This window comes from Trachinotus anak, unplaced genomic scaffold (genome assembly GCF_046630095.1).
Source record: "Trachinotus anak isolate AG129_WGS33_773 ecotype Australia unplaced genomic scaffold, CSIRO_AGI_Tana_v1 ptg000024l, whole genome shotgun sequence".
NCBI lineage: Eukaryota > Metazoa > Chordata > Actinopteri > Carangiformes > Carangidae > Trachinotus > Trachinotus anak.
In genome coordinates, this window is record NW_027273875.1 from 1,865,137 (window position 1) to 1,879,685 (window position 14,549).

Sequence of the window (14,549 nt, forward strand, 5' to 3'; positions counted from 1 at the left end):
GATGGTGATTACGCATCGTGCTTCAACGTTAATAATGTAGAAATATTTCAAAGAATAACTATAAATAACTATGATCTTCCAGCCAGGACAATCCTTTTATTGACAGAGTGTCCAGGAGTGTCTTGCTCATGGACAATGCAGCACGGTACACACCAGCCAGCAGATGCTGAAATAAAACCTTGACCCTAGGGTTGACTGGTTGGTGGACACCCTCCTTCCTCGCTACGCTGCAATCTACAGCTCCCTGTAGTCAAAAACATGCAGCAGTCAAGCATCACTCTAGGATAATGTCCAATATATCAGCAACAGCAACAACAGAAATTATATAACTATATGATGCAGATCTAAGTGCATTATATATCAATATATATGATATGGTTACAGTCCACTGTATTTCTATAATTTTGAATGCACATTTGACTAAAATTGATAAAATCATGAATTAAATTTCTCAGCTCAGTTCTAATGTCAAAGAAATGGATTTATCATCTCAGTGATCCAAGCAATGAGGCAGACACATGTAACCCACTAGTACAACTGTTTATTAATATAACATATATAACTTAAGAGCTGCCGATGATGCAGCACGTTCCTACACACCTTCCAGGAGCGCTACCCACTGCATGGCGAATACTTGAGATGACTAATTATGAGGCCCAAACGGACTGCTTTATGAGACAGATGTTGTGCTCATGAATCTTGAAACAGGTCAGATACCCAAACTGACTGCAAAATGAGACAAGAGGTCTCACAGCCACAGTCAAGGTTCTCTGCTCTGACAAGAGAGCAGATGGCTGTTTGTGGAAATAACAAACCAGAACAGAGAGAGTCATTCTCCACTACAGCTCATCCTCCTACACATATCGCCTTTTTATCTAGTCACTTGAAAAATGTTTTGATTAAAACAGAAATAACTAAAAATGTACAAGCAGCTTTTAGTATTATTATTGTTTTAATCACACTGCACCAGTTCTGACCAAGACTTTGGTTTTGCAACACACAAAAGAACTCTCTCTAGCCCTGTGTGTGTGTATGGGGGTGTGTGTGTGAGCATGACGTTGCAGTGACTGTGGCGAATTACAAAACGACTGGGTAAATTCAGTTACTGCCATGGCTACTTTGTGCATACAAATGTGTTTCTTTGTGTTACTGATAGAGGCTGGTTTGTTTGCCACCACTGAAAACTGAGCATTTTCTGATACATTCAGCCATACTGTAAACAGTGAAATATATAATAATAATAATAATAATAATAATACATTAAATTGCAGAGGCCACTATCAAAACTGTACTATGGTCAAACATTCCTAGCTTCATGTTGTTTTGTCACAGTTTTGTTTTTCACCATTTTAGACCATTGCATTACCTAACAAGGATTACAGCTATTGCACCCTCAGCAAACACTCCAAACACAATATTACCTCTGTTCATCATAGGAGAGCACTGTACATTAGTACCACTACTACCAAATGGTAGTATATGTACATTTCAAGAAAGCTGAACATTGATGTACATGCACATACAGTACAGAACAGCTTTCACCTGCAGAAAGTGTATTATACATATATATATATATATATATATATATATATATATATATATATATATATATATAAACAAACAAACAAACAAACCAAAAAAAATGTGCCAAACAGCTTTTAGAGTATCTTTGTCTCACAAGGCAGGCCGGGCTCTTATTGTGGAAGGGAAGCAGTATACTACTATAAATGACAAGACAAACTGATCTGCAAATGATAGCAAGAATAACGACCCTACTGCCACATGCCTGACACAAGGACTTTACTTTCTGCAGCCTCACAGCCTGCAGTATTTTCTGAACAGATGGAATACAGCCAGAAAACATCCCTCTCCCCTCGATCAATACTCATACATAACAGATCATTGAATATCTCATAAGAAGGTTATCCAAGAAGAGTTGAATGGAGGGCAACTGGACTCGGTTGTAGATACTTGGAGAAGTGTAACCTTTCCTCCAAGAGGCTTCTTCCCTTCTGACTGACTTCAAGTGTCCATGACCAGGTCCACCTGCCCTCCATTCAACTCCTCATGGGTGACCATGACCTGGATGACTCAGAGTCTTCAAAGGCACCTCATAAAAAGGGGAATAAGTTTATTCTAAAAGCTAAAAAAGAGAAGATTGCAACTTTGATGTTAATAGGGATGATGGCTTTTATTTTTAATTTAGATTTGATTAAAATAAATGATAAAATGCCTGTATTTCCTTCTGAGCATTTAATGATATGACTTATTAGGAAGTCTTTTACTTGTACATATATAGGAGACTCTTATCTTAAAATTTCAGTGAGTTCCTCTGAATAATGCAGCTGATCTAATGAGAATGAATCCTCCTCTGGCCAATGTTAGTCTCTGCAGCAGGCTTTCTTTGATTCACACCAGAGACAAGCATGAAGAGTACATACATTGCCTCGCAGAACATCACATACATTACTTACTGACATCTCATGAATACAAACATAAACAAAATAGAATGTGCATGCAAACACAGTTTTATCCCTTCTCTGAAACATCAGCACTGTCCTGGAAAGCAGCTGTTTTTCCTCAAGCAAACATTTGTATGCCTGCATCATTTCTGAATAGAATTTAGCCAGTACAGGCAGTAAAAACACTGTATGAGTGATGCACATATTCCTTCTCTGTCTTATTAAAGTTTTAAAGTCATCTATCCTTGTTAGAGCATGCCATGAAGGACAGCTGACTCAGGTATAATAGATAAGCAACCTTTTAATCCTTTGAATAGAAGAAAATATGGAGCAGAATATAAGATGGACTTGTAACGTATTATGATAATACTGTTAGATACAATAATAATTGCAAGTCCATGTTTTAGTGTTTGTTTTTTGTGTTTTAGTGCTGTTAAAATAATATATGCTGTGATTTTCCGCACTTTACAACATAGCATGTTTATGGAGGACAGGCCACAAACTGTACTATACTGTATGTCATGTTGCCGTCTGGCTCAGAAAGAGTTCAATACATATCTATTATGAAAGCAGTGGCTATAAAACTAAGGATAAAATTTCACAGTTTGTCATACACATTCAAAATTGACTTTTTGATGATCTCAGTTTGAGTCCTGATAGAAAAAAAAAGATTTTTGTGTGGAGCATGATCGCCTTTAGGAGCAATCGAAACAATCTTTGTGCATGTAAAATGCTGAAGACTGAATAAGTTAAAGAACATGGATGGAGTGAGCAATGGTCCTAGTTCTTACAATAAGGCTATAGCTGGTGTAAATGTGTCATCTTACTCTGTCAGAAAGACTGTTTTCCATTGAAAATTATTCTGCATCTTTATGGATTTCACTTCAGCCAGTGAGAACTAAACATGGATTAAAAAATATGGATCATGTCCCTGTTTCTGTAAAAGTTCATGTTGTAACCTCCGGCAACAGATATGAACCAGATCAACATTGACTGTTTACAGATCAGACTTGGAACAGGCGTGGTAACTTTATTTGATTACGTATTTAGAAGCAACGGCAGGCATGGTTAAGCCTGATAATAATAACAATAATTATAAAGATGCCCCACATAATTTCATATATGAAATGTAACTATGTTCGTTACAGGCGGATGATGCTGCTTGCACGCTCCTGCCTGCATCAGATTAAAGCATGGATTTCCCAACATGAATGTTGCACCGGTGGAATCCCTATTCTGTTGCATACCCTCACAATGTTCAAGAAATTACTTCTTCTCACACACACTGTACGGTGTCACATGCAGGATGTCACTGCATACTATAGTTTTCTTACCTGAAACAGTCCTGACGATCTCAGAGGTGTTCCTCAGGCCAACAAAGGAGAACTGGTAGAGCCTCCAGGAGCGAATGTCCCCGACCTCCACTGAGCTCCTTTTCCACTTGTACACAATCTCCTCCCTGGGGTAGCCATCTGAACAAGAGAGAACAGAGCTAGCATGACATGGAGCTTAGCTGAAACTCAGAGGAGAGAGGATTGGTGAAAAAATGACACAGTATTTATACAGTATTTATTTATACAGTATACAGACACAGTAAAACCAATATTCCTCCCTTTTTAGGAAATATCTTAAGACTCGACTGCTCAGATATGTTCTCTGCTATATAAAACAACCTGGTGCGAGGCCATTCAATATGAAACATAAAGCAGCCTGTTTTATGTCAGAGTAATCCATACCCACCTCAAGTTGGCTAGCTTGCAAATAAACTGATTCATGAAAGAACCATTATATAATAGACTCCTGCACAACATGTCGACAAAACATCTAGTCCAACTGAGGGGAGAAAAATTCTTTTTCAGAAAAACTTAAAAGAAAAAATTACAACTTTGATCCACGGCTGGCTATGAGTTGGATTTCAGCAATTTTATGACATCAAGAGCTGGCTCTCTGCTTGTGAGAGTCACTACATGGCTCTTACTTGTCTGACACTGATTCACTGAGATGAGCGGATACATTTTCATAATAAAATCATATCTGTTGGTATTGAATTTCTTTCTTGGAGCTAAATTTGAAAAAAGGGTACAGTTAAGCATACTTTAAATTCATAATAACTTGATTTTAGAAATGAGCTCCTTATCCAATCATTGGATATGACTAAATGTACAGGTGTTAAAGTCTGACTGTAATGATCTTCAGCCATTTCTCTTTAGATTCCAATCTAGTGTCATCTTCAGTCTAGTGGTGAGCTGTGTGCAGCAGACGAGGGAGTGGCTTGAATAATGCACAGGAACTTTCCTCAGTGCAGACTTCAAATGGCTTTATGACTAAAGTGCTCTCAGACATCCAATAATGCTGGACCTCACAGGAGCCGGGGATGGAGGGATCCTCCCATTTGCCAGCAGGCTCCTTCACTGCCAAAGTATCCAAGACAAATAATTGATTTTCTGGAAAGCTAGAATGCTTCTGCAGCTCAATGTCATGAATTCACTTTTGTGAAATGAACAAGTAGTTTTGAGCGACCTAAAATACGTATATACTGTATCTATAACTCATTCTCCAACTGGACACGGTGTGATCTGGCCACGGTCAAAACCACTGCAGAAGAGGCTGTGCTGGAAAATGTACAGTACCATGCTTTGCTGCTTTGTGGCACGTGTTGAGAAAATATGCCGCGTGATAAATTGCTGCACACTGCCCCGCCTGCTGGCTCTGAGATTGAGCTCATGTACTGTACATCAAGCGATTTTCAAAGTTCTGAAAACATCCGCAGCTTTCATCAAATTTAAATGAATGCCTCTGTTCCATTTTTAGGCCTGCTAACCCCCTGGTTTCTCTTTCTCGTTGCTCTGGAGCTATTTAGGAAGCATTCTCTCTAGAGAATATCCCATGGTGCATCTCTCTGTAGATCCATAGCAGCCTCATTAGCATAACTTGCCCCGCCACCCCCCAGTTCGCTCCTCACACGGAGGCACTGACTCATTTGGACTCGTGTCACTTTTTGAAATGTCTTTTCGAACAGTATTGAAAAAGGGGAGGAAAATCAATCATCTCGTTGCCTTTGGTTGAGCTGGCAATGAGAGATCTATTATGAAATCCCTTTACTGATTGCCAGTTCATACTGTGAATTAATGAATGGATTGATGAACAAATATTTTTGTTGCTTTTATGTTACTTTTGTATTATAATGTATGGACACATACTGGTATAGTTTTCTAATGTATTGCAGAGCCCTTTAAAGACTGCAACATAGACTGTTCATACTGAAATTTCATATACGTATAATTTCATATGTGCATCAGTCTGTTCAATCTAAATACACATATGACTAATCTGATTGTTTTTCAGGAGGGCTGTGGTAGAAATGACTAAAATAATGCAGCTTGAATTCATTGGTTTGGCCTGTTAAAAATTATCTTTGTTGGGCTCGTATGTTGCTTCCTCATGGCCATAGTGTGTGTGTGTGTGTGTGTGTCTTTGAGGTGGAACAGAGGAAGAGAGGGAGGGGTAAGACAGTAGGGCATCAGCATATGGCCAGACTTACAGCTTGAAAACTCCAGGGGACACGAGTGCTCATCCATTGGGAAGTTGTTCAGTTTAAGCTGGCACTCGGCATCGATGGTCAACCTGCAGAGACACAATATTTGGATCCCCTGACTCAGTTACTAAAGTAAAAAAACAGAACAAAAAAAACAACAACAAAAAGTGTACAAAGTGTACATGTGTGAATACATATTTTTCTGGTCTATTACAAAAAACTGTTGTTTACTCCTAGTATTGTGCTGGAAAAGTCAGAATTAAACCCCTAACCTTATCAGTATGAACACCAAGCATCATTAATTAAAATTTCACTAAACTAAATTGATGTTTTTCTCAGCAACACATGCGTTTCTTATTTTCACACTTGAGGGAGTTTGAAGGCAAAGTCATTAAACTTCCCTTTAATGAGAGAATGACCTTAAATGACTTTACCCATCCATGCGGTCGCTATTGTCATGTATCATTGTCCTCGGAATCACGGCGGTCATCCTAATTAACCAGTGGTTAAACTCAGAGTTCCTTAACAAATTAATGAAGTGGAGGGGTAGTGTTCTGCACAGGAGAACATCCATCATGGCTTGATTGAGTCCAGAAGAGTTCATTTTCCCTCCTATTATCACTGATGATATATTGCGGTGTCAGTATAAATAACCACTGTATTTATGACGGCATACAAAACATGATAATAAGCACAATTAATATTTCCCTTTAATCCACCCTCCTGTTTTACACACCTCACATACTGTATGTTTTGTTAGTTCCATCTGTTTTGCACTGACAGAAACAATATATAGTTAGGTGTCACACACAGTTATTATTGTTCAACTAGTCATTTTACAAGTCGTGGGCTAAAAAGGCGACCATCAGCAGTGACTGTCTGGCTACTGTAATCTTCCAGTCTCCAGATCTTCAGGCAAGAATGGGTCATTAGACAATGTCGCAGTTTTCATAATTAGTATAATATTTATGTAATTTAAAAATCTTTCCAAGCACTTCCAGACACTCAAACTACTGAAAATTGAAAATGATTTCCATGCAGTAGCACCTAAAAGCATTCGTTTAGGGCAATGTAGTTCCAGTGTTCCCTTGTCACATAACAGCTTCCTGCCTCATTTGGTAAGACAGATTCCCTGCATGCTAATTAATGTCAAATTTAAAATGCTGAAATTTAAGATTGCCCCGGGCCTGTTCAGGATAATCAGTATCATAAATCATTTATGTAGAGAGGCCGTAAATGGTTGGGTACTTCAGAATGCTTTCTATAGTACGAGCTTTGCTTGTTGCTTGTGATGGACTCCAGGAAGAGCAAGAAGCACCTTAGTGGCAACAAGCTGATAATAATACAAATAAAATATAAAATGCTCCACAGTCGGTATTAGTTTATGCTCAGCTTTAAATACGTATATGGATAAAAACAGAGTCTTCTGTCCATTCATTTCATCTGAATTTGTGACGTTTTTCTAAGAGCTAAGGGATACAGACTAAACAGAGCAGTACTGCTGGAAATCGTGGGGGCAGTGTAGCCAATAGTTCAAGCAAGACATGACCACAGAACATGACACAGAAATGTAAAAATGGTGGAAATTTGTGAGAAGAGGTTAGGTGATTTATTTAGTGACTTCACAGACCACCATCTACAACACTGCCTCCGCTTTGGCCTCTTTCTTAGGAGGTACATTATTACGACTACCTCCACCATCAGCATGTTTGTTTTAGTCATAAACTTTTGACTCTGAGCTGCCCCTAGTTGATGTATCACTTAACATCCATGCCATTGTAGTGGACACACGGAAATACGTGTTGACATATCTGTTCTTGGACATTAAGGCAGCATAAATGAGCCCTTAGTCCAGCTTCCATTATCAAATGGTTGAGACAAGATTGTTACCATGTACAGTATTTTCATTGCTATCTATTGTTTTTGCTCAGTTGACAGTACTAGAATTATTTGTTTACGTATATAGATCTTGAACTTTGTTATCTTAGTTATCATTACAACATAGGGGAAAAAATATTCTACTAAATTTGCAATTAGAAGCACTTTCCTTTATGTTTTGGTTCAGACAAACCAGCGGTGAAACAGGATGCAAAATTGCAGAGATAACTCCTTTCAATGTAATAAAATTGTAGTGATAACTGGCAAGTTCAATTATTCAGCAACCCAGTCGTACAGTCAATCAAGCCGTCAGTCGCAAATGAATGAAAAAAGTCTCTGCTGTTACTAATATCCCATATCAGACATCCACAAAGTCTTACCTGAGGGTGTAGAGTATTCGACCATCATTCCAGATTCGAAGCATGCGATTGGGCGTGGTGATCCAGTGAGCATCGGCCTTCTTCGAGTTGCGGAAAAAAGTATCTGGGATCCAGATCTTCCCAACCATGTTGCTGTTGAGACGCAGAACCTTCATCGTGCTGTTGAATTTTAACCTTCTGTCATACCAGGTCTGGGCGAAAAAGATGTCGATGGTGTATTCCTGATGGCAAATAAAACACAGTTTCACCCCAAGTTGTCATGTTTAAGCTTCAGTTTAAATGCTGAATATGCTTCACTAACACAGGATAAAACTCTCTGTTTGCCCTCAAAACCTTGCAAGCAGTATTGTTTGGAACCAGTGCTGTCACCACTGAGATGTGAGATGCAATGAGATCAAATCAAAAAGTGGTCTCCAGGAGCGCTCTTTTGTTTCTTCTGTCTGATGGGAACTTTTCTATGCCAGTGGAAACTCACTGCTTCAACACATTTGAAGGCACTTCTTCCTCACATAGAATGGCGCCTATTCAGGCTGAGAAGACCTTTTGTCGCTACTAAAGAGTTCTGTTGAAAAAGACCATCCTGGCGCCCTCAACCTGAAAATTAAATGTTCAACAGGGCAATTAATAATTCCCATTGTTGGGCTCAAGTATTATCTAACCTCATAACCTGCTGCATTGGTGGCTCTTTGTCCTGAGCCTAACAAAACCTTCTGTCTCCCATTCAGTCCTTGTGAGAGCTGTGTTAGAACATACACATGAGGGATGAAAACCTAGGTGGCAGAGGCTCGGGCACAGCTGAAGAGCTAAGAGCACAGGTGAGATGTATTCTAGTGCAGGAGGGAAAGGCAAAAGCTGAGTGACTGAGGGAGATATCAGTCTTTCTTATTTATTTTGTAACTTGGAGTGGTTGAGCCCTGAGGTTCAGGAAAGGGAAAAAAAATCTGGGGATTTGTGAGCAAGAGGGCATATAAGCATTAACTTTGTGACAAAGCTTAGCCCAACAATAAAGCCAAAATCCATGCCAAAGAGTCCTAAACGAGATTTGAAAAACATTTTCTCTAGGCAACGTTCCCATCCTTGCGGCATCATTTCTTTCACAAAGGACAGATAGACAGTTCAAATCCAATGATGAGAGGAAGATTGAATGCCTTAGGATCTTCATCTGGGCCCTGCTGAGTGGGATAAACATCAATTTTTTTTTTCTTTAACCTATATATACTCTGGGATCACACTTCTTTCAATTCAAACAGCTGCACACATCTAAGAACTCATCTCTAGTGGCTACAAAGCATCAATGTCTGATTCCTTTTCTTCTTCAAATCTTGATCTTCCTCTTTCTTTTTTACTTTCCCTGTTAGTTTCTCCCATCCCTGCCCCCTATCTCACGCTCACACAAGTTGCAACTTTGCCATATTTCAAAGATTCCTACGCATAATTAAGAATTCAAAATTGTGTTCAAGCTTAGATGCACACCCCCGCACCATCAGTCTATTCTCTGCTCCTCAGAAAATCTACCGACTCCACCACATTTGTCATGTCATGGTGTGAACACGCTGGCCCAACCATACTGATTACATATAAATGCGAGGCAATCAGTCAACCTTTCATGTCAGCAGAATGCCCTCGTCACACACACACACACACACACACACACACGCACACACGCCCATCCATGCAAGCAGACTCCCTAATGTGAGCACAAACACAAACACGCGTTCTCTAACTCATCCCACCGATGCTTCTCTTCCAGCTTCACTGTGACTGCATTTATTGAGAGTGGGTGTTTTAGCTAAGACTAAGTGAAATGGAACGCCACCACCATGTAGAGCAGACTCCTCTGCAGAATTACAATAGAAGTAGGTTCTCAGCAGGGACGTGCAACAGAAAACAATGACACATAAAACAATGACACATAAAACAATGACACATAAAACAATGCCGGTGTGAGTTTTGCGAGATTTCAATTTATAATTCTGTCTTTCTCTCTTACAAACCTTTTCCCTCACCACTATCAGATGCACGGTTCTGCCCTATTTTACTCATCACTGCAGCATGACAGCTAAATATTCTGTCCCTGTTGGTATTGTGTTATTTCTATCTTTACCAGTGGTAATCAAAAAGCAACAAAGAGTCGGGTCCTCCTATCTAAATCTGACAATAGGAACACACTGATATGATTTTTGGAAGCAGAGAAGGCACAAACAACCAGTTCACTTAAATTAGCTGAAACTGATGTTATTTTTGTACAAATAGTATAACAATCACTACACAGACTTAGCTTTAGTTGTATTAAAAAGCATGCACCAGGAGAAATTATAACACACACACACACACACACACGCACACACACACACACACACACACACACACACAGTCAGATATTGACAGAAACTTTTACTGTGCCAACACTGATATTCCCAAATGGATAGTTATGTGAAGGGTTCATGTCTTCATTTATAGCAAGGTCAACCTGCAGTATATATCACACAGCTGCAACATAATTTCATTGTTCTCATGTAGGATTTAAATAAAAAAAAACATTTATTTGTACATTTTTACAAACACAAATGTTCATAGAAAATGAATTTAGTGCAGCCGGTACACAAACCACAACCACAGAGAAAAATGATCAAAACCAAATCCAAGGAAAATCACAAACTGTTTTATCTTTATGAACAAACTGCAAAGACCTTCTGAGATTGTAGCTGATGCAAGTCTTGGCAAATATGAGGTAAGGACACCTTAGTGCACACAGCCATTGTTTTCTGGCCCACGTGTTGAGCAACGTAACTGTTAGTCAGGATGCTAATTCACAATTAGATGTGTTTAATGCAGTCAGATGCACTGCAGTGCACAGGCCAATGCAGTAGTTAAGTAGCTGATTGACACCTGCACTGTGCTGCTACACTGCAAGGGCAGTGGGGAAGCATAGTGATTAGGTGCACCAACCAATCCTCCATGGCAGCAAAGCATCTACCCTGCTGAAGTGTGCTTGAGCAAGACACTGAATCCCTGCCAGCCCCAGAGAGCAGAGCTACTCTCTTGATCTTTAAGCTCTCACCTCCCTGAGGCTGGAAGAATAACCAAAGACATACTTGGGAAGAAATGTCCTACTCTAGTTATCGGGCTGACTATTAATAACAGCAATGACACAAAATTAACATAAAATTCCAATATTACTCACCATATTGATGGCATTTACTGGGCCGATGCTGTTGACAAACATGTCTGTGTGGATCACTGTCGGTTTGACTGCAAAGAAGCACAGGAAAATCCAATTTAGAGATGAGGAATTATCTATCATGCACTTGCACAAGTCTGTTAGTTGTCTATATCGTCATCATCATTGTCATCATCATCAAAGGAGAATAAGAAGAACAAAACATCCCTGTTGTGAATGTGAATGTGTGAATACAAAGATGCTGGAAAACCTTTTTCAGCAAGTGTGGTTTGATACAGCTGGTAGACAGGCAAAAATTCTAAGTTCACTAAAGGAATAAAGACTGCGCAAAACATGCTTCAAAGGTTTTCTAATAGAGACAAACAATATAGATATAATAATATAATATAATAGTATAATATAACCAAATCCTATTAAGGAAATACAATGTTTTATATTACAAAATATATAAAATATCAAGCCAATATTTCAAGTACAAACCTAGTGGTAAATCATAAAGAAGTCTAATGTTTTATAACATATTGAACCACTATGTCAATGCGCTATTAATTTTAATTATCATTTTATTATCAAAAACAATGTTATGATTTTGATCTTTAGCAAAATATTGATTTTCATAAATAAAACACATTGAAAGCTATTCTATTTCATTGGCCCAAGACGCATTCATCCCAACAAAAGAAAACATTAGGATGGAGGTTGTGACTCTTGTATATATCATTTACCTAAATTAAATGATCCCATTTTACATTGACAACACTGTGTCACATTACGAGGATTTTACCAGGTCTAGGATACATTGATAGTGCTGATGAAACAGAATCCTCCGATTTTCCCTTGTCTGCGATAAGACTACCTCCTCAAACGGGCCTCCTGCCAATAAACCACACTCTTTGTCTGTACTTACAGCCAAACTCCTGACCCATTTACCAGAAAACCTGTGTGCCCTGTGCAACATCCTATCCTCTTCCTGTCCTCCCATGCTTGAGGCCTGTGAGCTCCTCTTGATCGCTAATCATTTACTCTCTTTTCTGACAGACCTGCCGGCGTTCGCCTTGCGCTCACACAGAGATTCACTCGCTGGTTGAAAGATCCTCATAAATATTCTGACTTAACAAGATTTGAGGAAAGATTCCAAATTTTTTGCTCAGAAATGATCAGGAAACAAAGGCACCGCGTAGCATCGGAGCAGCAGCTACAGTGGAAACTATTAAGTGTCAGGTTTTAATTGAGGGTAATTTCTTTTAAAGAAACAAGTGCACAGACAATTAGTTGCATGTATGCCTTCACGTATAAAAAGGAATTAGCTCTGCTTGTGCACCTGCATGTATACATCTGTCTACCGCCATGCATTACGCCTCTTGGAGTCTGCTGCCTGTACTGGTTTAGTGAGATGGACAGCCAGATGTCAAACAAAGTATGGCTGAGGGAACTGGACAGCTTGGTGTCAAATGGACCTCGATGCTCTGTCAGATCTTCTGCGCCGGCCTGGATCAGCTTCTACACTTTGCTATCTAATGTGTGTGTGTTTATGGATGAGTGGACATTATGTCTGAGAGCAGAGTCAGGTTAAGACTCACGCGGCCTCAAGGCTTGATGTGAAAGCTATAGTGAGTGTCAGAGATAGACAGAGGGAGTGAGTGCAAGTTTGCATCCATTTTTCATGTCACTCCCAGGCATACATGAATGTACATCACACCCAGACCCTCCACACACACATGCACTCATACACACACATGTAATCACACACGGTTCTCTTAATGGTCTTTAACTTCCCGCATAGTGTTCTCAAGTATGAAGTGTTGTTTTTGGCCTGAAGTATTAGTGAGTGGCTATGAATAGTAGTGCATATTATTGCATTGGCATCATTAGGATATATGTAGACTGAAGATACGGTGTACAAAATATATAACTTATTAGCAAAATCACATGTAACCTTGTGGGCATGACATAAAAAGGAGATAAAGACTAAATCAATTCTCATATTTAACACAGCCAACTGGAAAGCGTACGTCTTTCATAAATGCATAAACACGTGCCAAGGAAACATCACTGCAATATGCCAGTAAACATAAAGTGGCTGTGCTAAATTTTCTAACTTGTTGTCTGAGACAAAATAATACGTGCCAATACACCCACCTCAGCCAATTAGCTCATAGACTCCAAATGACCAAGTGCCTCATCTATATTACCAATTATTCTCGCAATAAGTGCATGCCCTTGTGAATGCTATGAAACAATCTATTTTCAAGAAGGCAATGACCTTGATCAATGACGTGTATGTATTATGAATTAAGAATGAAGGATTTAGAAGTTATTTCTCTCTCAGTGTCTCTGTTCTATTTGTTTCAGTTTTCATATGTACAGTAGACTGCAGCGGCATTAAAATTAAATGAGCATCACAATGGACTTCAAAGGCAAACTGCAGCACAATCAGCGATGAATCTAAATCCGCAGCATTTCAGTGCTCTGAGGAGTGGAGGAGAAACTTCGCTGTGCCTCGGTTTGGTTGGTTGGTTGGTTGATTGGTTGGTGGCTCAGATGACAGTATAGCCGGCTAATTATAACACTTCTGTAGCTGTGTAACTTGGCAGCAGCTGGAAGACCAGTGCTGAAAGAGCGAGATCATAGCGCGTTTGAAGATGATGGTTAAGACGGCGGCAGCCAGCCACCCAGCTCCGCAGCAGCTCTCTGGGCTGAAGCTGCACCTCAAAGCAGATCTGAGCTGCTCTTCAATTTATAGCAAAAGCCCACTTCTAAAGTCGTGAGAATAAAGATGATGCCCTTCACGAAATGTGTCACGTTACATGTCGCATTGCACATATTGTACAGTATATATTGAAAAACCATGAAAGCGGTTAAGTGTGAGGGATTTACTATGTACACCCCTGTTACTCAGCTGCTTTCATCTCGTGCCATCGTTTCAGTCAATTCATTGGTCATGCTTTAAAGCTGCATTAGGTCAGAGGGGGTTGGAAAGTGAGGGGCACAGCATTATTACATGGATACATATTCTCTATCCTTAGGCCAGTGGTGGAGTGAGCAGTGGCAAAAGCCACAGAGCAAAGAGGAAAAATACCAAAGCAAAACAAAAAGAAGCTTCATGGGGAAAG

The 14,549-nt window shown here is 39.5% G+C and overlaps 1 protein-coding gene and 1 long non-coding RNA gene across 5 annotated transcripts in view; one reads left to right on the forward strand and one right to left on the reverse strand.

Annotated features, from left to right (window-relative positions):
- LOC139607435 (uncharacterized) overlaps window positions 1-14,549 on the forward strand; it is a 306,610-nt gene that overhangs the window by 237,523 nt on the left and 54,538 nt on the right. The window lies entirely within an intron of this gene.
- Window positions 1-14,549, reverse strand: part of gabrg2 (gamma-aminobutyric acid type A receptor subunit gamma2) — a 49,358-nt gene that overhangs the window by 24,098 nt on the left and 10,711 nt on the right. For all 4 annotated transcript variants that reach the window (XM_071460271.1, XM_071460272.1, XM_071460270.1 and 1 more), the window contains exons 3-6: window positions 11,440-11,507; window positions 8,256-8,476; window positions 6,004-6,086; window positions 3,797-3,934 (exon numbers count right to left, since the gene is read on the reverse strand). In XM_071460271.1, coding sequence (XP_071316372.1) covers window positions 3,797-3,934; window positions 6,004-6,086; window positions 8,256-8,476; window positions 11,440-11,507 — 510 coding nt within the window. The remainder of the gene's footprint in view (window positions 1-3,796; window positions 3,935-6,003; window positions 6,087-8,255; window positions 8,477-11,439; window positions 11,508-14,549) is intronic.